Here is a 23,277-nt window from a genome sequence, read left to right on the forward strand (position 1 = left end):
ACATTATGGAATATATCAAAGGAGCCGGCCAACCAGCCATTTGTTATGCTTTGCGTGTTCGGCGAAAAGACCATCCGGTGTCCTAGCTACCCGCCGCTGTCAGTCTATCGTCCCATCTTGTCCTCGGCCAATTATGTAAACCCAGCAGCGATAACATGGGTCTGTTCTGTGACACTTTGTGCTTCAAGTGTCGAACCACGCGGCTAAGTCTTGGCCGTTTTGTTTCATCTTGGACATGTCATGTTCACCATTAGCAAAGTTGTACAGAGACACTGTTTTCTTTCATGTATGGTATGCAAAATTGGCTTTGCAATTCAGCCATGTATGTGTGATATATACTTTCATTTTGACAAGGTATATCCAACAAAGATCCGCCATGGGAAGAATAAAAAAACAAACAGATATAAAAAAAAAATCCACATAAAGGTGCCCGCTAAAATTAACCATCTTCATCATCTCTGTTCCCATCCCCTAATTCCATAGACATAAAAGGGAAGACGTTATCTTTGGTGAGTGATGTCGTAGCCCTTCTTGAGTTTTGGTTTCTCGTGTGACTTGGTGTATCTTTTTCCTCGACACGAGAACAGCATAGTCTTGCCGCCTGAAAGCCCAGTCACCAAAATCCCATCCAGAAACCATGATCGTACACCCGTACACCGACATGTCGGTGTGAAAAATTCCGTATTATTGATATGTGTCAGGTCAATGTCAATGTACATTTAGAAGTGCTCCTTCCAGAAACGGAAGCGCACCTCACTGCTGCTGGCAGCCTTGGCCGCCTTCTTGATGTCACGAGCAGCAGCCGAGGGACCGCAGAAATAAACACCGACCGTCGTCCTCATGTTACCCTCGAGGCCGTTGAGATAAGTCCGGTTCTGGATACCCTCGCTCATGCTCTGGAAAATGCGGCCAAAGTTGGGACGACCAAAGTTTGTCCGCGCCTTGAGCTCAGTCAGGGGATCAACCGAGCTGCCGACCGAGTTGAGCACAATGTTCTGGGTGGTGTCCATGTCGAGCTTCTGGGTGAGATAAGTGTGGATCTTGAGGAACTCGACGCCGCTGGAACCGGGGACGCGGGCGGCCTCGGCGGATTGCTCCTCGAGGGAGAGGAGGAGGGTCTGGAACCACTCGAAGGAGCTGGTGTCCTTGCAGACCCAGATGAACTCGACACGGCGGAGACGGGTGGGGGGGTTGGGGCCGTTGCGCAAGTGCCAGATGTTCTTGAGGATGGAGGCCCAGGGGGTGACACCGATACCGGTACCGATCAAAACGGCGATTTCGTTCTCGAAGACGTCCTCGGCGGGGGCACCGTAGGGGCCGTCGATGCGGAGAGCGGGCATCTTCTGGCCGTTGGCAAGAGCGACGTCGTACATTCCCAAGGGGTCGACACCCTCATACAGCTTGGCGTGGATGCCGCCAGCGCCGACAGCGTTGCCGAGCTCGCGAGTGAAGTCACCAACCTGTCTGATGTGAACAGAGACATAGGGGTCGTATGGGCAGGAGGTGATGGTAAACGGATGCCACTGATACTTGGAGACGGAAGGAACCTGGAGGAAGAGCCACTGGCCAGCCTTGTACTTGAAGGAAGGCTTGTTGAACTGAATCTCCACGACGTCTTGACGATTGTTAGTCAGATTCACAATATCAGGGCAGAGTTGTTACTCACCATACGGATGTTTGACAACACGGGTAATCTTGGTCTCACGGATGGCACGAATCTCACGGTACAACCGCTCAATGAGGTAGAAGCCACCGGTCCAGAGCTCCCATCTCCAGCCAAGATAACCAATGCAGTGCTCCCAGTACTCATCACCGGCAAATGGCGAAATGGCGTCGGCTGTGTCACGGACGAAGCACCCGACGGTGTGGGTGTACAGACCGAGGAAAAATGGGATGAACAGATGGTGAGTGTACCAGAAGGTCTCGAAAGACTGTTGTCTGATGCGGTGATGGGCGGTTGTGTACATCAGAAGCATGCAGAGAAGCATAACGTGGCCAGTGGCACCACCGGGCTGAACGTAGTGAATCTGCACAGCGGTTACAGGACGAATCTGGGTCTTCTCGACATTGTAGAAGCTGTACACTGTCAGCTCAAAACGCTCTTATTCGCAATTTATGACAGACTCACTTGACGTAATGGGCAGCTGTGTGGATGATGGTGAACAACAGCATAGAGTAAGCAAGCTGCCTGTGCATCCAGATATTCTCATCGAGTGGGATGAACTTGATCTTTGGCCTGATGAAACGCATGATAGTTCTGCAGACGGGCAGCAGAATAAGCATACCGTCCACACTCAATACTAGACCAGCACCACGAGAAAGCCACACAGAGTATTGCAGCGTGTTGAGACCCGCCAAACGGGCATCAGCTGCTTGCTTCCACCTAAACAGCACAACCGTTAGCTCAGTATCCTCCCACCATTTCCTCAACCCCTTTCCATTCGACCAACACCTCCCGAGAACAAATCTGAAAAAGCATACCATCCATAGGCAAAGATACCCCAATGGAACGTCCAGAAGAGGATGTGAAAGAGAATCTTCGACCCCGTGAGCTGCTTCTTCAGCAGTGGAACTAGCCCGCCCATTTTGACGACTGGTTTCCCCCTCTTGACCTATTACAAGGACACACTCAAGGTATAGGATCTGTTGTGATGTCGACCTGCGACCGTGGTGACGTCGACTATGGGCTCTGTAGCCTTCGGTATGTGTCTGGCAGCGGAATGAGGCGCGGCTGTGGTTTTCGAGTCCAAATCACACCTTTGATATTCTCCTCTATTCCCTCCTCTTGATTATTAACACCTCCCAAATCGTGTGATGTGTATGTATATCCACCAACTAGGAGACCCGATAGTGCGGCGGTAGTAGAACAAATAAAGACAAACACTAAAAGTCTGCTATATGAAAAAAAAAAAAAAGGAACAAAAGAGCGATTCTGAGCCAGCAGCTGAAGTGAAAGGAAGGACAGTAACGGGAGTCGCTCGCGGAGGAGGGCTCGTTTCTTTTACCTCGTCGAATGAGGGAGACGACGAAGGAGAGGGGGAGAGAAGGGGAAGAAACAGGTGATACGTGGGTGGTAGGAAGGTCATAAAAGACGGTCCCAGGAAACAGGGGGAAGAAAAAAAAGAAGGAACCAAGACGTGATGTAACACTACCCTTTACCACCACAGCGCACACGGACACAAACACCAGGCGGTCCAGCAGGGGGCCACTTGGTGAGGGTGGAGGCAGAGTGGAGGGCGGGCAAGGGTAGGGGGCCTGGCGAGGTCACGGCAACAACCAAAGCCGTGCCCTTCTCACAAGTCACTTCCTCCAGCAGCAGAGGCGTTAAAGTCTGAAACGTCTAGACTGGTTCTGGCAACCTCGTTCGCCTCCCCAGATGAATTCTCCTATACTGTCTTTGAAGGGGGCAGCAGCGTACAACGACAGGCGCGTAGTGGGGCCAGAAGACAGGCTGTTGAAGGCGGCAGCAATGGGTCGGCGGCGAGGGCAAGGCGGCAGCGTAGTTGGGGAAGATGCTTGGAGATCAGACGTAGGAGATGGTTTCGCGGTTGCCCGAGCTGTGTCAGGTTCTGAGATTCTGGGAAGGCCTGCTATCAGATGGCAAGGAGTTGGTGGCGGTAGGCGCGCAGAAGTTGAGACGAAAGCTGTTAGAGGCGCTTTGACCGGGGGTGAGCTTGGAGGCGACCCTGATGTTTCGGTTTTGACAGGGGGTGTCGAGAACGTCCTGTTGCCAAGGGCGAGAAAGGGGTCACCGCACTGGGCTTGGCGAGCTGTTGGTTCGTTTGGACGGTTGAAGAAATGTCGATGTTGAAAGTGTTCAAATCTGTCGAGAAACTCCAGAGAACAGATGTTGTTGACGGAAATTGAAAGAGTAAATCACAAAAAAAAGACGAGAGACAATGTTGAAGGCGGCGGCGGCCGCGACCTATTCTTAGGCATGGGCATTCTGATACCAAGACCTCGCGGGCGCTTAAACGGCTGGGATCTCGAACGACAGCATCGAATTCGATTTGTTCCGAGAGAGATGCCACGGGCCGCTAGGCAGCTTTGGGGTGTGGCACGTTGCGAGCACTCCAGGCCATCGCATGTTGCCGATTCCAAACCACCAATCAGCAAGCTTCTTTGTCTTTGACATCACATTCTGTGACTTGCAGAACTTGCATTTCTGCATCGATAATCTTCGCACCGAGGTATGTAGGTGCTCCATTCCGCCGTCTCCTGAATGGTTACACATGCTTTGAGCGGATATGTTTGCTTAGGTCATAGGAAAGACTAGCAGTTATCAACCCCATCACATCACAGCTTGGCCTTGAGTTATCATCCGAAGTGAATAAAGTTCCACACCGTGTTGTCCAGATTCCCTGTCCGGCTAGAAAGGTCTAAATATAAGTGAGCACATTGGGGCCTCGTTTAGATACGTCGACCAGGCATGTGTCCTTGAAGGAGTGTGAATTGTAAATGCACCACCATACCAGGTCGCTGTCATGTCCGGGCTGATCATCATGGGACCTAGAGAGGGGCACGAGCAGGCCCGAGATACAGACCATAGCCCATGCTTGTTGAATGCTGATTCCATACTCGTGTGGCCAATCATCAAGAGCTTGTTGGATGTTGCAAAAGGCCCAGCTGCGGCAAACGCCATGTTCACGTAGCACAGAATCCCATGCCGATCTTGGATGGGATTTCTGGTTTCTAACAAGGCGCTTCCTTCTAACGAGCGCTTCAGACTTGTGGTGCCTCACCAATACCGGATATGCATTCAGAGCTCCCTGCTAGCCGACAGCCTCAAACGAACAGGTGCAGGGAGGGATTGCACATCAAGAGCTCGGACAGCTCTGCGACATCGAGATGCAGGCGTAATCGGATGGAAGGTTGCGGCATCGAGAAGGGATGGCCGTCAAGCCCAAGACCTTGAAACATACCCTGGCCTAGTCCCGCTACGCAGTACCGGCACCCGCTTCAAGCAATGATACAAGCCTGAAGAAAAGGAGAGAGAAAGCTTCGGAGAAAGTAAAGATATTTCCGGGGGCGTTTGGTTGGTATCGTGTGGTGTGGGAGACGTGAGGAGTGTTGGTCATCGAGGGGGGCTTCACCCTTTCTCTTCTGCGACTTCATCCGAGTCAACAACAACACCAGCATATCCCTCGGCGATGCTGAAGAAAGCATCTATGGATGTTCTTTGAGACATCAAGATCTTCAAAAGAAAATCCACATTTTTAAGCTTGTTTGCAAACGCGTGGCATGCCAGGTGCACACCATCTTATCCTGGCCTTGGAGGGCGCCTCGAGACGATCCGGGTCCTGCCGCACGTGGGGAATCGTACGATTTTTTTTGAACGCCAGACAGCACCGAGAGGCACTGAGCCAGACCCTCGGGACAGCTGCTGGGTATAAGAGTGAGTCTCCTCGTCCTTGTCCATTATCGAGTTCTTGTTCTGACGGTTTTCTGGATCCAGGTTTCGTGGATTGACACCGCCGAATAAATCCAGAGTCAGCCAGCAAACGGAGTGGAGAGGACCTTGAGTAGTTCTGCAGGGCGCACCTGTGTCATGGTGAACCTCTTCAGATGAAAGAAGGTCTGAGAGATTAGCAATTATGGCAGTGGACTCTGCTTAGTACTGTACTATGGGCTTCTCGTGGGGTACAGTTTCGTAGTCTGAGAGGCTATGATGGGGCATATGGTAGTGTAGAATCGACGTGTCATAGTCTCTCTCCCCGGGTCGCTATCAACGGTGAGAGCGGCGTCTGGCAGGTCGCGCGCGGTGAGAGATAAAGTACTTGCATTGGCGTGGCTCGGCTTGCGTGGCAGTTTCTGGTGAGAATGGAGATTCCACGCAAACCTGCTGAACTGAGGTGTGTGGTGTGTGTGGCTGAGCATATCGCGACACGAGTGCTGTGGCGGGGCTCATTACTGAAATGGGCTGCTGTGATTGGGCAGCTCCCCTCCACTGCCCGCCAACAGCAACAACCCCACCAATTTCTGGCGGGCTTTCGTCACTGTCAGGCACCACTGCACACTGTCAAGGATCCTCGGACTTTGGGAAAAGGAGACAAGGCACTTGGAAAGCAGCTGCTAACTACTTTCCAAACACCACCACTTCCTTTGCAACATCTTCCAAGCCACTACCGGACTCGCCCATTGCCCCTATTACTGAGTACCTATCTGTTGTCCGCGCATCTTGCGGCCCTGCCCTGACGGCCCGCAACCGTGATCATTCTTACAATCCAACCCCGTCTCCTGGCGTTTCGAGTCGCATCTGCATGACACGCCCACCATGGTGAGCACCACCAACCACGAGCACGGCCTTCGGAGCTTGCGCTTTCGGAGCCGGCGCCGGCATGCTTCTGCCCCGTCCAAACTCGTGAATAGCTTCACTAACCACGCCCGTCGTTCCAGGGTATAACGAGACGCGCGAAAGACAAGGCTGCGCGGGCCGAGCGCTCTGCTGGCGGAGCCTCCAGCTCGGCCAAGCCAAAGAAGGCGACGTACGACACCACCAAGAAGAAGGAAATTGGTGTCTCCGACTTGACCCTGCTGCGTACCGTGTCGAACGAGGCCATCAACGACAATCTCAAGCAACGATTTGAGGGCGGTCAGATCTACACCTACATTGGCCATGTGTTGGTATCCGTCAACCCCTTTCGGGATCTCGGTATCTACACCGACCAGGTCCTCAACAGCTATCGGGGAAAAAACAGACTGGAGATGCCACCACATGTGTTCGCTATTGCCGAATCTGCCTACTACAACATGAAGGCCTACAAGGAGAACCAGTGTGTGATTATCTCGGGTGAATCTGGTGCTGGCAAGACAGAGGCGGCCAAGCGCATCATGCAGTACATCGCGAACGTCTCGGGGGGTGAGGCAGGAGGAGATATTCAACAGATCAAGGACATGGTTTTGGCTACCAATCCTTTGCTCGAATCGTTTGGTAACGCAAAGACACTGCGGAACAACAACTCTTCTCGGTTCGGAAAGTACTTGCAAATCCATTTCAACGCACAGGGTGAACCAGTTGGCGCCGACATCACCAACTACCTCCTCGAGAAGTCGCGCGTCGTGGGTCAGATTACCAACGAGCGCAACTTTCACATTTTCTACCAGTTCACCAAGGGCGCCTCTGAGAACTACCGCCAAATGTTTGGCATCCAAAAGCCAGAAACATACCTCTACACCAGCAAATCAAAGTGCTTCAATGTGGACGGAATCGATGATTTGGCCGAGTACCAGGATACGCTCAACGCCATGAAAATAATTGGCCTTTCCCAAGCAGAACAGGACAACATTTTCCGCATGTTGGCCGCCATTTTGTGGACGGGCAACCTGGTGTTCCGGGAAGGTGATGATGGCTATGCGACTGTCTCTGACCAGTCTGTGGTGGACTTTTTGGCCTATCTCCTCGAAGTTGATCCGGCGAAACTTGTACACGCCATCACCATTCGCATTCTGACACCACGGAACGGTGAAGTAATCGAATCGCCTTCGAACGTGGCCCAGGCAACGGCTACCAGAGATGCCTTGGCCAAGGCCATTTACAACAACTTGTTTGACTGGATCGTGGAACGGATTAATCAGTCTCTGAAAGCGAGACAAGCTACTTCCAACTCCATTGGCATTCTCGATATTTATGGGTTCGAAATCTTTGAGAAGAACAGTTTCGAACAACTTTGCATCAACTACGTCAACGAAAAGCTACAACAGATCTTCATTCAGCTCACACTCAAGGCCGAGCAGGAAGAGTACGCGAGAGAGCAGATCAAGTGGACACCCATCAAGTATTTTGACAACAAGATTGTGTGCGATCTCATCGAGTCTGTCAGGCCTCCGGGCATCTTTTCTGCCATGAAGGACGCCACCAAGACTGCCCACGCCGACCCTGCCGCTTGCGATCGCACCTTCATGCAGAGCATCAACGGCATGTCGAATGCCCATCTCACTCCTCGCCAGGGCAACTTCATCATTAAGCACTATGCTGGTGATGTGACGTATACCGTGGATGGCATCACTGACAAGAACAAGGATCTCCTTCTCAAGGGCCTCCTGAACATGTTCCAAGCCAGTCAGAATCGTTTTGTACACGAGCTCTTCCCCAACCAGGTTGACCAAGACAACAGAAAGCAACCCCCAACAGCCGGTGACAGGATCAAGACTTCGGCCAACGCCTTGGTGGATACGCTCATGAAATGCCAGCCATCGTACATCCGCACTATCAAGCCCAACGAGAACAAATCGCCCACCGAGTACACCGTCCCCAATGTTTTGCATCAGATCAAGTACCTTGGTTTGCAGGAGAACGTACGAATTCGTCGTGCTGGTTTTGCATACCGTCAGTCTTTTGAAAAGTTTGTGGATCGATTCTTCCTGCTGTCGCCTGCCACCTCGTACGCTGGCGAGTACACGTGGGAGGGCTCGTATGAAGCGGCGACCAAACAGATCCTGAAGGACACTAGTATTCCGCAGGAGGAATGGCAGCTTGGTGTCACAAAGGCCTTTATCAAGTCCCCCGAGACTCTCTTTGCCCTCGAACATATGCGCGACCGGTACTGGCACAACATGGCAACCCGTATCCAGCGCATGTGGCGTGCATATCTGGCATACAGGGCAGAGGCTGCTACCCGTATCCAGCGATTCTGGAGAAAGAAGCGGGTTGGTGCCGAATATCTGCAGCTCCGGGATGAAGGCCACAGGGTTCTGCAAGGTCGAAAGGAACGGAGAAGAATGAGCCTCCTGGGCTCCAGACGGTTCTTGGGTGATTACCTGGGTATCAACGCCAGCAATGGACCTGGAGCTCACATCCGAAAGTCGATCAACCTCTCTAGCAACGAAAAGGTCGTGTTTTCTTGCCGCGGAGAGATACTGGAGGCCAAGTTTGGTCGATCCAGCAAGGCCAGCCCGAGAATCATCATCGTCACCAACAGCAAATATTATGTTGTTGCCCAGATGCTTGTTCAGAACCAGCCCCAGATTGTGGTAGAAAAGTCATTTCCATTGGGCGCCATCAAGTTCATTGGTGCCTCAACAGCCCGAGACGACTGGTTCTCTCTGGGCGTTGGCTCCCAGCAAGAAGCGGATCCTCTTCTCAACTGTGTTCTCAAGACCGAGATGTTTACGCAGATGAAGAGAGTGATGCCTGCTGGCTTCAACCTCAAGATTGCCGACACGATCGAGTACGCCAAGAAGCCAGGAAAGATGCAGCTGGTCAAGGTGCTCAAGGACGCACCCACCCAGGCTGACTTTTACAAGAGCGGCACTGTGCACACCTCGCAAGGAGAGCCTGCCAACTCTGTCTCGCGCCCGACGCCCAAGGGCAAGCCTGTCCCTCCCAAGCCAATCACCAAGGGCAAGCTCATCAGGCCCGGCGGACCAGGAGGCAGACCATCGAGAGTCACCAACAACCGCAGACCTGTGCCTCGGCCAGGTGCTTCTGCTGCTGCCACTCCGGCGGCTACTCCCGCTGCTACTTCTAGACCGGTGCCGACACCACGGCCGGTACCAACACCTGCGGCCGCTCAAGCTGCGGTCAGTCTGCCTACCCATACCCGCAATCAGTCCAACTCGTCTGCCACCCGCGCTCCGCCTCCTCCACCGCCTGCCCCGCCTGCTGCAAAGCCCAAGATTATGGCCAAGGTCCTGTACGACTTTGCCGGGACCAAGGAAAATGAGATGTCGATCGTTACCGGGCAGCTCATTGAGATTGTGCAAAAGGAGAATAATGGTTAGTTTTTCCCCGTCTTTCTTTCCCGCCTCTGGCGTCATACTAACTTATTGTGTCCAGGCTGGTGGCTAGCAAAGACAGACGCGGGGCAAGCGTGGGTTCCCGCCGCTTATGTCGAGGAGCAGGCACCTCCCCCCGTTGCGGCTCCCAGACCACCCCCTCCTCCCCCGGCTAGACCGGGCGCTCCTCAGCCTCCGGCGAAGAGACCGGTTGCTAGCAGGAAGCCGGTTGGATTGCAGGCGAGGGATAGCGGGATGAGTCTGAATGGAAGTGAAGGGGGGAGCAGCTCGGCGAGCAGGAGTAACACGCCGACTCCCAGTTTGGCCGGGGGGTTGGCGGAGGCGTTGTTGGCTAGGAAGCAGGCCATGGCTAAGAAGGATGATGATGATGATTGGTGAGAGAGGAGGAGAGGAGGGGTTTCGTAATGTTTATACACTTTTTGTTCTTTATGGTTTTGGTGTGGGTAGCGAAAACTGTTTTCGTGGAGGTTGCTCGTGAAAGCAGGAGGAGAAGAGGGTGAATTTGATTCAGAATAGAAGACTGTTTTTTCTATACAGGCTTTTTTTTTTTTTTTTTTTGTGATCTGTCTATTTACATCGTTGTACCTGTGTATATACCATACCGTCCGCTAATCTAACCCTTACGACGACGAAATCTTGAATCCCCCCTCATCCCGTCCATCATCCACCAGCCTTCCCCATTCGAGCAGCAACCTAAACAGATACACCTGCCTGTCCTCCCTTCGCAACGCCCTAGCAGCCCATTTAGCACCCTGCTCGGCGATCCACTTCCCGTCTGTCGACCCATGCTCTTTAGTCTGGCCTTGAATCCCGGTGAAATACGCGAGCGTGGAGTGCAGGCCGTGGAAGCGGATGTCTACCGGGACGAAGTGAACCCAGGGCAGGACACGGTCGGTGTACCACTCCTTGAAGATTGTCGACAAAAAGGGGACGTTGGAGGGGGAGGAGAGGGTGGGGAGGAATAATGGGGATGGGGAGGTGGAGGAGTCGAGGGTGAGGATGTATTGACTAGAAAAGGGATCTGGGGGGGAAGAAGAGGAGGTGAGGTGGTGGAAGTCGAGGGGGCAGGATGAGGGGGTTTGTTGGCAGGGGGAGTAGGAGGTGAAGGCTGTGTCGAAGGGGAGGAGGGTGTTGAGGTGGGGGGTGGAGACGGAGCGGTAGTGGGCGCGGGAGCGGGATTGGTTGGGGAGGATGAGGCGGGTGGTGGTGGTGGAAGGGGAGGAAGGGGGGAGGTTGGTGAGGTGGACTAGGCGTTCCTCTTGGCCGCCGCGGAGGAGGGGTTTGTCGGAATAGGGGCGGGAGATGGAGCCGCGATAATACAGTTTCTGGTGGTTTTTGGACCAGGGTTGGGGGGTCTTTGGGGGTGTAAGGGGGCTGGTTTGAGGAGGGTGTGATAAGGGGAGGAGGATGTCGGCGTAGTTGTCTGTTTTGGACCGACTGAAGATGGGGAGGAGAGAGGTGGTGGGGGGGGCTTCGGCGGGCGTCATGTAGAAGCTGTGGAGTCTCATGAGGTCGGATTGGTGGCAGAGTTCGAGGGAGAGGCCAAAATTGGTTAGGAATTGGCCGTTGGATTGGGGTTTGGCGCAGGAGGAGCAGAAATCGCGGATGTCCCAGTGAACTCCTGATTTGACCTTGGTACCAGTGGGACAGCTTAAGGATGTCAATTCTCGAAGGGCTTTCGGTGACATGGTGTTCTTGAGCAGCTCGTCCTTATCAACAGCCTCGGTCAGCCTGGGCTTGGGCATGTCTTTGTTTCCGTATTCGCTGCCTCCCGAGCTGCCGCCTGGCAATAGGCTCGAGCCCTTCTTCCTCTTCATCCCAGCAGCGGCTAGCTGTTGAATCTGATCCCAAGGTGCCAGCACCCTCGGCCGCTCGTTGAGATTGATTGCCATCTCGAGGTCTGGTAAATGTTCCACGAAATCTTTGATCAAGTCGACCAGCTCATCCATGATGGTTTGATATGGATTCTCGGTAGGGAGGTTGTGCCTCGCCGTCCCGTTTTGTATTTGAAGCAGCGCCATATCAATCTCTCTGGCTGCTTTTCTTGTGTCTTCTCTCAGCTTCGCCGGTGGCACCCCCCAAAAAGGTAGGATATCACCACCCATCTGCTTGAAGTGGTCGATGATTGGGGATTTCTTTTGCTTTGCAAACTCCCACCACCTGTCGAACCCCTTTGGCGGATCTCTCCCATAATGTCTTTCCCCATACTCCCGTACCGCCGATGGCAATGAATCGCTGTAACTTGCGTGAATCAACCACCTGTCCGACTCCACTCTTGAATCGTAGATGAGATTGCCCAAAGGATGGCTATCCATGCCCTTGCTCATCTTGATGGGGGTGAAGATGCTCACGGCGATTACCACGGCCATCAAAGCCATGATAACAAACGCCCTGTGAATGAACATCACCTTTTTGATATCAGTCGCGTGCAGAAAAAACGTGAACCCAGCTGACATGCCCACCACCGCTCCCCAGGTTTGCCAGCCAGAAACATTTTCCCAGCTCCCTAATGTCCAAACCCGCTGGACTGATATGAGAAACCCAGTTATGAAGGTGACAACTCCGGCGAAACCTAGCACGGCCCCGCCCTCGGGTGCAAGAAGACTGCTGGATACTAGCAAGGTTGCAAGCGTCAACCCATCAATAACAACATCGAACCAAAACAGGGTATTACTCCCCACTCCATCGCCACTCAACCCCCAAAAAATGCCAGCTCCTAGGCCAGACACGAGCAAGATTCCCGCCAACGTCCTCAATCTCGACTTGGTGGTTCTAGCCCAGGCCAGAATCCTCCAGGCAATAATAACTATCGCCGCATCAAGAACAACCCCCGCCCACTGAACCAGAACCACAAACCTCGCCCAGTCGTGCTGTGGCGAGCAAAACAGCGTCGACCTAGGCTCCGAGATCAAAGCCAAGTACGCTCCAAACGAAATCAAGAGCGTAGAAGGAACAAGGATGTACAACGACCTCGCCAAAAAATCGGGAATGGCCTCATACATTGTCCTTGTGAAGTCATCTCTTTCCTCGTCAAAGGTGCGTGGTCGGCGAGGAGAAGAGTACAGCTGATAAGCAAGAATGAGAACCGGAAGAAAGGCTTCCAGCCCGGGCTTGGAACATTGCAAATCGGCAGTGACTCGGTGGAAGGACTCCAGTCGAAGGATGATACAGACGATCAGGATGAGGACAAAGTACCGTCGTGGTTTCTTGGGGAAGTTTCGTTGGGATATTGGCCTGGTTTTGTTGCCGGTGGAGGAGAGGCCGAGTTCATCATCGAAGCGGCCGTTGGCCCCTGGGAGCCAGCCGGAGAAGTGGCTTGTGGCGTAGGAGGTGAGGGAGGCGATGAGGAGGATGAGGGTTGATGAGAGGCGGGGTTGTTCTTGTCTTTTGTCAGTGAATGGTTGAACGATTTTGGGATGAAAGACTCTGTTACCGATGATTTGATGATCCTCCACGCTGTTGATGAGCCAAAGGAAGGAGGTAACGGCGCTGTCATGAGATGATGAGATGGTTAGCTTGTGAACTCATTCAAAACCGCGAAAGTGTTGGGTTGTGTAAATGGTTTCCATACCACAAGGCCGCCAACTGGCTCGACATGATGACCAGGTGTTATCGCCCGAGATCACCCATTGAGTGAACTGAAAAATGTCGAATCAGTGTGAAACTGGTCAAAGGAGCGACTATGAATGTGTAAGTCCACCTGAAATTCAATATGAAATGCAAATGTCAGATTGGCATGATGTCTTGACAGTTAAGTGTATCGACCCCTGTTCAGGACGTTAACCAACGGGTCCATATTTCTGGTGCACTGGTAATTAGCCCCTGAAAGGCGCTAAAAGGGTACCTCAAGAGACACCTATTTTTAGCGGCTATCCAGCGTATTTTAGTAACAACGTTTTTCTTGGCAAGTGACGTTGGCCAACACCTTTTTTTTTGGGAATGCGCGTCTCCCAGCGCGTTGGTTTGATGCCTTCATACAACATCTGATGCTTCCAAGCTCGCTCTTAAGGGCAAGGCAACAACACCAGCAAACGAATATACTTGTCACCTCAGCCTGAAAGAAGTGTCGCTAATGGAAGAAACTAAAAGCTCTCGACCATGATAACACATCCCCTCGCCGGTCCGCAGACCCCGGGCTTGCACCTCCTCTACGTCCCCTCCGTCGTCGCTCTTATAATCTTCCAGGGGTACTTCTCCCAGTACCTCTTTAACACCTCCCCCGATCTACGTCCCGGACCTCTCACCTTTCGAGAGAATGTAACTTTCAACGCTCTCCTTCTCTGCCTCTGGTGGACATACTACAAAGCCTGCACAGTCGACCCAGGCCGCTTCATCTTCTCCCCCTCCTCGGACAAGAAGGAGGAGGACAAAGACGACCAAAAGCCAAACCAGAATAAACGCTTCTGCAAGAAATGCCAGGCCTTTAAACCTCCCCGAGCCCACCACTGCCGCCACTGCGCCCGCTGCATCCCCCGTATGGACCACCACTGCCCCTGGACCAACAACTGTGTCTCTCTCACCACCTTCCCTTACTTCCTCCGCTTCCTCCTCTACACCAACATCGCCCTCGTATACCTCTCGAGTCTCCTCTACACCCGCATCAGCGTCATCTGGTCCGACCGCCACCTCCCCTCCTACCTCGGCCCCTCCCTCTTCAGCCTCATCTCGATAACCCTCCTCTGTCTCGCCAACTTTGGCACCTTCTTCGCGCTGTTCATCCTCCTTGTCACAACCCTCAAATCATGGGTCATGAATATCACCTTGATCGAAATGTGGGAGCTCGACCGTCACAATGCTCTGATATCCAAGATATCGTCCTCGTCGAGCAATGACTATTGGACTGACGACTTCGATCCTGCCTCGCTGTCCCGGATCGAGTTCCCTTACGACTTGGGATTTTTCAGCAATATGAGCCAGGCGATGGGGACTGCGAATTTTTTCAGGTGGTTTTTGCCTGTTGGTGGCGGTGGTCCGAAGTTGGCTGATCAAAAGAAGGGAGGGCTGGGGTGGGAGTATGAGGAGAATGGGTTTAATGACTGGGAGGGGATGTGGCCGCCACCCGATATGGAGAAGGAGAGGAGGGCTAAGCAGGGTGGATGGGCGTATAAGAAGCAGGGACAACAAGAAATGCCTGATGATTACTATTATGGTGGGGAGGATATCAAGGCTGCTTTTGAGAGGAGGCAGCAGGAGGATTTTGCAAGGAGGCGGAGGATACAGCAGCTTCAAGGGCAGTCGGGGGTAATAGGAGAATTGGAAGAGGATGAAGACGAGAGGGAGTGGACTGGGAAGACGGGGTGGAAGAACAGCGATGGAGATAGGCTGTGGGACTATGGAGTTGATGAGGATGCGGAAGATGACTATGTTGCAAGAGGGAGGGTAGTGGGAGATGGTGATGATGATGATGATGATGTACCACTTGCTGAGCTGATACGGAGGAGGAAAGTGTTGGCAAAGCAGGAGGATGATACATGAGCATATATAGATTTCGGAAAGAAAGCAATACACCTGGAAGAATATATCCATCTTTGGATAATTTACCCTTTTCACTCTTAATGACAAGAGAAACAACCCGGTATTAGAGGGGGACGGCACCAAGCAAATTCTCGAAACACATTTCACTCGACATGCCTTTGCGAGATACTCATCAAGTCTTCCATGACAGTCCAACTCAAGGTCAAAGCTTCCGTGAGTGGATATTTAACCGGGGATAAGCCAAATTGTCTGCACTTGACTCTGGCAAACAAGCAGCCAAGTGAATACGATCCGTAGTCAAAATGTCCACAATGACCAGGTTTTCCACCCTTTACCACATTCCCCCTTTAACACATTTACACATTTAAACATTACGAAATCCCCTTTCAGCCCTGCCAACTTTTGGGTTACCTCCTTCCATTTTTAGAGCTTTGTTCCTTCCCTCGACCAGAAACCCCATCTAGTTGAGGAAGGAGAAGAGGACAAAGGGAAGGAGCGCCAGGTAAGGGCACTTTAGAGGGAAGGAGTAGGAGCAAAGGCAGGTTGCGGATACAGGGAAGGAACAAAAGGCGGGTAGATAGAGATGGAAGGGGCAAGCTAACAGGCAAGACTTTCGACTTCCTACTGAATCGCTCATATTGTCATTCGGATTGTACATCATGAGGAATAGAGTCCAAGTTACCATTTTGAGGACAGCGACGCCATACCTACCATCAAGCGGTACTTAAACAACCAGAGCATACATGGCCAAAATCGTCCTTTCGAGTCCAATAAACCGTTGAAATTTGGCTGTTAGGTGGCCGTCGATGCACATCTTTCAACGTTCAGGCCATGGCCGAGGAGATCGAACGATAGGCGCAAGTAACCGGCAAACGTGTTCGAGCAGACTGCAAACCAGTTCACACCTGCTTAGACCCGTTGATGGCGTCGACTAGCCAGCCTGTTCGTGTCGTTCAGCTGTTATCAGCCGCTGAACTCCAGCGGGCTCATGCCGGGTCTGTTTTGTTTATGCAGGCCGAGGGGACGATATGCTCGAGTACACCAAACGAAGCCGTATACTCTGATACCTCAGAGAGATATGAAGGGGCAAATATTTGGTTAGCTATATTGGCACTGGTTCAAAGCTCGAACATTGCCATATGTGTTCCGAGCTCAAGACCTTGTATTTACACCAGTGTGAAGCCACACCAGACAACATTGAACCTCTCTCGGCGTCATGATCGACTTGCCTCAGCGGGTATCTACATACTCCTTCCCTCGATCTAGCTCGTTCGTCCGTAGGGTTTGCGTAGCTGCATTCTCATGTCCGTTTCCTTCATCACCCCTTCCCCCCTCCCCCCTCTTTCAACCACGGAATCAGCACCTCTCAGCTCCACCTGACCCAAACATGCATCTTCCGATCCCTCCCGCCCGTCCCATTTGAACAGTTCGGGGTCGGGCCGGCCAGATGGCAACGGGAAAAGCCTTCAGGCTCTAGGAAAACGGACAACGGGAGGCTGCATATCACACATCTGAACTTGAACCTCTCACAGACGTCAAGCTCCCAGAACCATAGAACCTCGAGCTTGGGACAGCATAATATGCAGCTGATGCAAGTCTCCTAGATCCCTCAACCCTGGAGGGTAATAACGGTTGATAAACGGAAAGCTGAAAGAAGTATCGGAGCTGACCTGACATTCTCAGCTGAAGAAAAGACTTCAAAGACACACTACACAGCAGGTCGGAAGGCAGCATAACATCCATCACATCTCCTTACAGATGCCTTCCACGACAACTGGACAGCCGCCCACCTTGACGCCCGTAGCACCTCATCTGGTTTAAAGGATGCTCCATCTCCATTGAAGCGGAGAAAATCCCGAAGCAAGGCTTAGCTTACATACATCACCGACGTGAGGGAGGAGGCTCAGAAATAATAGGGGTTCATAAGGGTCCCACGAACCGCTGAGGTAAAAGCTGCGCATGCTGCTAGCCGGGCCGGAACATACAGAAACATGTGGCTTTGGGGCGTTTGGTAGATCCTCGTCCGTACATACAGTATCTGCGGCGGCTCTGAGACAATGTGGGCGGGCAGGCAGGCAGGCGGTCATCCACTCGGTTGAGTTCAACCCAGTGGGTTGTGAACCCTTTCCCAGGAGAAACTGACTCTACGAACATGGTGGGTTTAAACTTTTGGGGGAATCACAAATGTTTATATATATATATATATATTCTTACTTTGGGAACGAGGCGGTTAGGCTGTGGACCACGGATGTACCACTCCAAGACATCGAGGCAAGCATCCAGCCTCACTTTTTACCTTTTGCCAAAAGCCTCAACGTCGACATCACGAAAAACCCCCTGATAAGCCCAAAGATTTGCCAAGCCGATCCTATCGAACCTCCTGAACCTTCTCGAACCCAAGCCAGGGATGGGAAGAGATGAGATGAAGGTCAATGCACAAGTTGTTGGTCGGTCGATCTAGGCGCTCGAGATGACAACTGCTTTCTGATACGGTGTGGGGAGCTGAACCCCAGACCGGCCGCCGTCCGTCTGTCCGTCCCAACCAAGAAGAGGGGCAAAGGGGCCCGTTTTGGGTGTCTAATCTCATCCAAGCAATGCGGTTCTTTCATAAGATGATGAGGCGGTGTCTGGACAAGTTTGAGAATGTGCGTCTACCCGACAATTGATACTTCTTTTTTTTTTTTCTTTGGGTAGAATCTATAAAACGCATCTGCGATTTCGAGGTTCAACGCTTCTGTCTGTTGCTTGATTGTTGAGATTAACCCCAGAAAACGGTACGCTGGAAACCACGCCCCCGCGCAAACTAACATGATCGATCTCCACCACCCGCCGTTCCGCGAACAGCTTCAAGAACAGCCGAGATTGCAAGATGGGCATGCCCCGTGCCTCAAAAGAAACATTGACAAAACGCGCCCAAAGATCCGTTCCAGGTTTTCGGTGCTGGGGAGTGGATGGAAAGGGATGCGAATGCGGGCGTTGTCGTGTTGATAAAATTTGGCCATCCAAAAGCGTCCAGTTGCCAGTCGGAGAATTTGCTTGTCTTGTCTTGGGTGCAGGAATCCGGAGATGACAGTATCCATTATCAGGAAGATGGTATGGGAGCATCAAAATGAAGGTATTGCGTCGTGAAAACGGTCATGATACCGGTGAAAGTGGTGTTTCACTGCAATTCACCATCGTCTCGCTTCGTCTTCAAGATCATCATCCCCAAGCCCAAGGTTTGAAGTGGTTGATGATGCTCCTCAAACCCACCACTTCGGATCCCACCCCCCGTCCCCCCCCTTCGTTTTTCCTCGCTCTCGCCTACAGATACAAAATGCAGTGTGAGCTTTCCGTAAATAAACCCCCCTCCCTTGTCAACGTAACACCAAGGAAAATCAACCAAACCTCAAATGCTGACTGGACACCGATATGTCTCCCATCAAGCCATCCGAATGCAATAAAGCGGCGTCTGTCTGTCGCGATACAACGCGCACCCATCTCTCCCTCTCTCACGCGTAAAGTGCCTCACAACTTACACCGAGCCAACCTACTCAACGGCGCTGATTGGTTCTCCCCCAATCCAACATTTCGAGATTTGACACCCAAAGCGGGAATTCCTCCTGTCGTGCATGCTAACACACCTTGAGAAAACAAGATTCAGCCTTACCTGCCTCGCTGTTGATCACGACTTCTCGAGTGGGTGGTTCCGAGGGGCTGGGTTTTGTTTGCATGTTGTTGGATAGCGGTTAGCTGAGCCAATCGGTTGATATCTTCATGAGGTTGTTAATGTTGGAAGTTGGAAGCGTTTATCTTGACCATTGGTCTCCGTTAATGTCCTTGAGAAGATATGACGCCCATCGTCATCATCGTATCTACACGGCCAATTCTTTTCCCAATTCTCATCTCCGTCGAAGCAATCCATCGGCGGGGTCCATATGTAAGTCAGACAGTAAACTTCGTAAACCACAACGCCCCCTCGGAGGCAGCTTGCCGGCGGGGTTCTCGAACTCCTGAATCCTTCCCCCTTTCAAAACCACCAATTGGCCACCGTCCATCCGCTTGGGTTGGTCCCCAGATCTCGATGTTTGGCCCTGGATGCTACTCTGCGGCGTGTCCCTGTATGGGCATATGCTTGCGTCTCACTACCTACATTAGTTATCCCAAGCAGTCCCAAAAAGCAGGCTGAACGTGCATCTAGAGGCTTTGAAAGTCTCGACAAGAGCTGAAGATCCGACCCCTCATTGGCGGGGCATTTGCTCCAAAAGAGAAAAGAGCCAAGCCCATCCGCGGGAGGAGTAGGTTTCAATTGGAGGGGGGGAGAGGGTCTTGAATCTTGAAACTTCAATATCTCGGAGTGCTGTGCTTTGCGAACGCAACACACCGTGGACCAAAAACTTGGTTCCTGGCGCCTCCCCGGCAAGCAGCAAGCCATTGTCCCGGGAAATAAAACACACATGTTCGTAAACGGCAGGTTGTTGTTGGTGTTGTTGTTGTTGTTTAAACATCTCGAGATAATGTCTTCCACTGTCGCGTCGGGAAGGGTTTGTGATGGGATTTGCGAACGCCCGGACAGGCGCCTGGTAAATCCTACATACAGATAAGATGTGCGGTGGTGTGGTGTGGACAACGGACTGTGCCCTGGTATGCCTCTCAAACGGGTCAGCGACCGTGTGATGACTCCGTCTCGTGATCGAAGCTCGACATCTCACGTTCGCCGCTTCAGAAAGCCTCGGCTTGTGCTTGACGATCCCCAGGATACGGTACAGAAGTCATGAGATGCAGGAACCCCTCGTTCACCCCTCTGCAAGCCCCCCGCCTCGATGGCAAATCACCAATCGTCAAACATTGTTGGTCGTAGTTTGACACACTCTTTGATCTTTCTCCTCACGAACATCTTCCCAGTTCGGTCTGATAGCCCAAGATCAATCCCTCTTTTGAAAAAAAAAGAAAAAATTGAAAAAAAAGACAACCCGAAACGTCCCTTGCAACCATCCCATCCCCCAAACCCCAACCTCCTCCAAAGTCGCAATTGGACAGCCCCGAGACGACCTCCCACGGCGGAGGGCTTGGCTTCAAGCAGGAACACGCCGAAAGTTCACCCACCACCACTCGCTTCGCGTTCCTCTGTTCCGGAGAGAAAAAAGCTTTCTGCACAAACGCGTCATTCTAAATGCGGCTCACGTGCACATGCGCGTCGTCGCGCGTCCAACCCCCATGTCCAAAAAAAAAAAAACACCAACCTTTAAAGTGGTTTTCGAATCAACAACCCCGCCAATTGGAAAGATGTTGATGAATTTATGAACCCATCACGCGGGTTGGATGAGTGTGTATCGTGATGATTTATTTTCCCCACGGTCCGAGCGCCCGCTTGTTGCCAAATCGTCGAATTCACCGGGCAGATGTCCCATATCAGTCTTTTCTTGACCGAGAACTTTGGATCCGGGAGAGGCAGCCAGCTTCACGGCTATAAGCCCGGCCGTGCCGTTATGAATTCGGATACATTTCCCCTTTGCTGAACCGCTGTTGGTATCAACGAGGATGAGAAAGTTGACGTGAGAAAACACCACTAGGCTTCGGTGTCAAGAGAGAGCAAAAACCGCCATCTGCAGGGCAAACCTTTTGGGTCCCCGCGCTCGGGCCTGTCTCCGGTCCGGTGCCCGAGTGTTTCTCCGGAGAAGTGGAGAGAATCCCCTCCGGAACCAGGGCCGGGCGGTTGCCGCAAGGTCCCGGAGTGGCTGGCTTGGCGCAAGGGAGAAAGAGTGGTGTAAGAATCATCAAATGTGGCCGTGATGATTCACAACAAAAAACAGCAGGCTACCCTATCCAACGCCACTCAACTTGAGTGAAACGCCGCCGGGAACACGCAACATAGCGCCAGACTAATGGCACCACTCTCCCTCAACCAACAGCCCTGCGATCTCCGTGCTGCCCGCCCCACTTGCACCGGAAAAATATCACATCTCCCAAAGTAGTCAGCCGTTTTCCTCCGGCCAAGAGGTTGAAGGTCGCGGGGTAGTAAGAAGACGGCATGTTGGAGATCCGCCAGATCGATCCATGGATCCCCATGTTGAGGATGCAAGCGCTTTGGGCTTCCCCCATGTGTGTACATGTCGGGTGAGATGCAACGGCGGCCGAGAGGCAGGCAGGTTCCTCCGCACAGCAAGTCTGCAATGAAACCTTTCTTACTCTTTTGCAAATCCCGAGACGACGACGCGCGTGTGCTGATTTGTGTCCTAATTGAGGCTTCAACACTATCACTTCCTTTTTTGGCTACCCTCTTCCCGTGTCGGTGTGCGTGCTTGCTTTGCCGCTGTTGCTTGATGCATAACGCAAGAGAGAAACAAAAAAAAAAAAAAACTTTCCGAGCTGCTGCATCTCCAGACCGAAGTGCAGTAAGCAAAACAGTCTGAGCTCCATAACCGAAAAGCTGGTAAATTTGGTGATGAGAGGGAGTCCAAGTACCGGTCCCCATATCCAATAGAGGCACCTGATATGAAAGCTTTCTCTCGATGTTGATTGATCAATTGGCATGGGAAGTGACCCTCGTCCTTGTTCCCGTTGTTTGCCCTCTGTGTCCAGGTATACCTGTCTCCGTGTTATGCCTTCAGAGCCGGGAAATCGAAAGATCGGGGAGGAACAGACATGTGCTGCGGCATGAAAAAAAAAAAAAAAAAGCCAGGTTTTTTAGCAGCGGTACGGAAGGGACGGGTTGGTGGTGAAACGGGCTCTAATCGCAAAAACGGGTAAAAGAAAAGACTTGGTAATAATACCCCTGATAGTATCGTTGATTCTCTGTTCTGATCGTCGACCAGGCTTCCCCTCTTCTAGAGTTTATCAATGTCGCACCATGTTCGAGACAATGTTTGTTCCAACGGCTGGTGATACTGTGAATAAGCTTCTGTTTTGCTCTCTCGTGTGTGAGTTGCGTGTCCTCCTGTCAAAGCTCTCAGACCTCTTCGAGGTATTTTTCTTTTGTAGGACCCCGAACCGTAATGTCTCTCTCTCTATACCGGTGTCACCTACATGAAATAATGGTGGTGGTGGATATATGAATCGAAGATTTTAGAGGGTTGATCGTTAAAAGCCCCAAGAAGAGAGGGAGAAAAGTCCAAATTCACCATAAAGCAATCAGTTGCTAATAGTCTCTTGGACAACAATTGATAAACTTGGCCGCTAAGCTTCTTCAAAAGCAAGAATCAGAGCTTGCCAGCAAAATGGAAAGCAAGGAAACACAAAGTTCCTGTGGAACCCCGAGCAATTTGAGCCACAACCCCACACAGTTCACAAGTCCTGCTTTTGTGCACGATGAACTCTGTGCACAGAAGTGTGTGTGTGCTTCAGCCTCATTGATCAAAGCTTTTTCCTGCCATCTGGCTAGCTCAGCCTTACCACTGCTGTGCAGCTGCAGGCAATTTCCTTCCGCCGACCTTCTAGAAGCCACATTCCCACTTACCCCTCAAACTCAACGTTTCCATTGGTGTGAGCGAGGTTTCAACCCCACAGTTTGCCGAGTTCGTTTCCTCTCCTGGGGGCCCGGTCGGACCGTTAACTTTCTTCCGTTTTGAAGATTCGTTTCAAAGGTCTCGTGAGAGATTTGACATGTGGTCGACTCCTCACTGCTTCCTTCCGCAGCCTCTTGGTGAGCTGGAAATAGGACCACTGCTGAACAATTGCGGTGTAGAGATTCCAGCTCGCATTCCTAGATCTCGTCTAGGCAAGGCGTCATCAACTCAACGACAGCCATGTGTCTATTTTTTTGCCGGGGGGGAGGGGGCCATTGAAAAGAAACGACGTCGATATGCAAGGCTAAAATCTGCTCTGCATGCGAACGAAAGTTCACCATACTATCCACCAGTTGCTCCCCTCCTACCTGCAAGTCAGTGAGTCAAGAATGGCCGAGATTTCCATCCTTTGGCAAAGTTTTGATTGGAGAAGAGAACAAAAACTCCAGAGAACAACTAGGTTCGGGGGTTGGTGGTTGCATGAATATATCTTTTCAGTTTTTTTTCTTTTCCCTCTCTCGGATGACAGTTCCCCGCCCGCAAAACCCAAACCCGTTGCCGACAAAATCTCCACCGATCCCGA

The 23,277-nt window shown here is 52.0% G+C and overlaps 4 protein-coding genes across 4 annotated transcripts; 2 read left to right on the forward strand and 2 right to left on the reverse strand.

The window, feature by feature from the left end:
- Positions 1 to 200: 200 nt before the first annotated feature.
- Positions 201 to 5,859, reverse strand: QC761_102410 (uncharacterized protein). The gene is made up of 4 exons (XM_062873484.1): positions 2,482 to 5,859; positions 2,129 to 2,383; positions 1,667 to 2,076; positions 201 to 1,615 (listed from the first exon to the last, which is right to left on the reverse strand). Exons 1-4 carry the CDS (start codon positions 2,583 to 2,585, stop codon positions 720 to 722), a joined length of 1,665 nt encoding a protein of 554 aa, XP_062736520.1. The 5' UTR covers positions 2,586 to 5,859; the 3' UTR covers positions 201 to 719.
- On the forward strand, positions 4,733 to 10,369 carry MYO1_1 (class II myosin). The gene is made up of 4 exons (XM_062873485.1): positions 4,733 to 5,395; positions 5,456 to 6,277; positions 6,397 to 9,715; positions 9,776 to 10,369. The coding sequence occupies exons 2-4, from the start codon at positions 6,275 to 6,277 to the stop codon at positions 10,111 to 10,113; spliced, it is 3,660 nt and encodes a 1,219-aa protein (XP_062736521.1). The 5' UTR covers positions 4,733 to 5,395; positions 5,456 to 6,274; the 3' UTR covers positions 10,114 to 10,369.
- On the reverse strand, positions 10,220 to 13,495 carry QC761_102430 (uncharacterized protein). Its single transcript, XM_062873486.1, has 3 exons — positions 13,307 to 13,495; positions 13,169 to 13,224; positions 10,220 to 13,114 (listed from the first exon to the last, which is right to left on the reverse strand). Exons 1-3 carry the CDS (start codon positions 13,330 to 13,332, stop codon positions 10,356 to 10,358), a joined length of 2,841 nt encoding a protein of 946 aa, XP_062736522.1. The 5' UTR covers positions 13,333 to 13,495; the 3' UTR covers positions 10,220 to 10,355.
- A 193-nt stretch (positions 13,496 to 13,688) lies between these two features.
- Positions 13,689 to 15,210, forward strand: PFA4 (Palmitoyltransferase; the record flags this gene model as incomplete). Its single annotated transcript, XM_062873487.1, has 1 exon — positions 13,689 to 15,210. The coding sequence occupies exon 1, from the start codon at positions 13,834 to 13,836 to the stop codon at positions 15,208 to 15,210; it is 1,377 nt and encodes a 458-aa protein (XP_062736523.1). The 5' UTR covers positions 13,689 to 13,833.
- Between the last annotated feature and the right edge of the window lie 8,067 nt (positions 15,211 to 23,277).

This window comes from Podospora bellae-mahoneyi (genome assembly GCF_035222275.1).
Source record: "Podospora bellae-mahoneyi strain CBS 112042 chromosome 1 map unlocalized CBS112042p_1, whole genome shotgun sequence".
In the NCBI taxonomy this organism is placed as follows: Eukaryota; Fungi; Ascomycota; class Sordariomycetes; order Sordariales; family Podosporaceae; genus Podospora; species Podospora bellae-mahoneyi.

Bases quoted from the DNA above. Each gene is read 5' to 3' on its own strand.
- QC761_102430 (XM_062873486.1), bottom strand. From the start codon at position 13,332: ATGTCGAGCCAGTTGGCGGCCTTGTG. The intron at 13,225-13,306 runs GTATGGAAACCA...ATCTCATGACAG, and splicing joins AGCCAGTTGGCGGCCTTGTG to CGCCGTTACCTCCTTCCTTT. The intron at 13,115-13,168 runs GTAACAGAGTCT...ACAAAAGACAAG, and splicing joins GGAGGATCATCAAATCATCG to AACAACCCCGCCTCTCATCA.
- MYO1_1 (XM_062873485.1), top strand. The intron at 9,716-9,775 runs GTTAGTTTTTCC...TATTGTGTCCAG, and splicing joins TGTGCAAAAGGAGAATAATG to GCTGGTGGCTAGCAAAGACA.
- QC761_102410 (XM_062873484.1), bottom strand. From the start codon at position 2,585: ATGGGCGGGCTAGTTCCACTGCTGAAGAAGCAGCTCACGGGGTCGAAG. The intron at 2,384-2,481 runs GTATGCTTTTTC...TGTGCTGTTTAG, and splicing joins GGTATCTTTGCCTATGGATG to GTGGAAGCAAGCAGCTGATG. The intron at 2,077-2,128 runs GTGAGTCTGTCA...GACAGTGTACAG, and splicing joins ACAGCTGCCCATTACGTCAA to CTTCTACAATGTCGAGAAGA.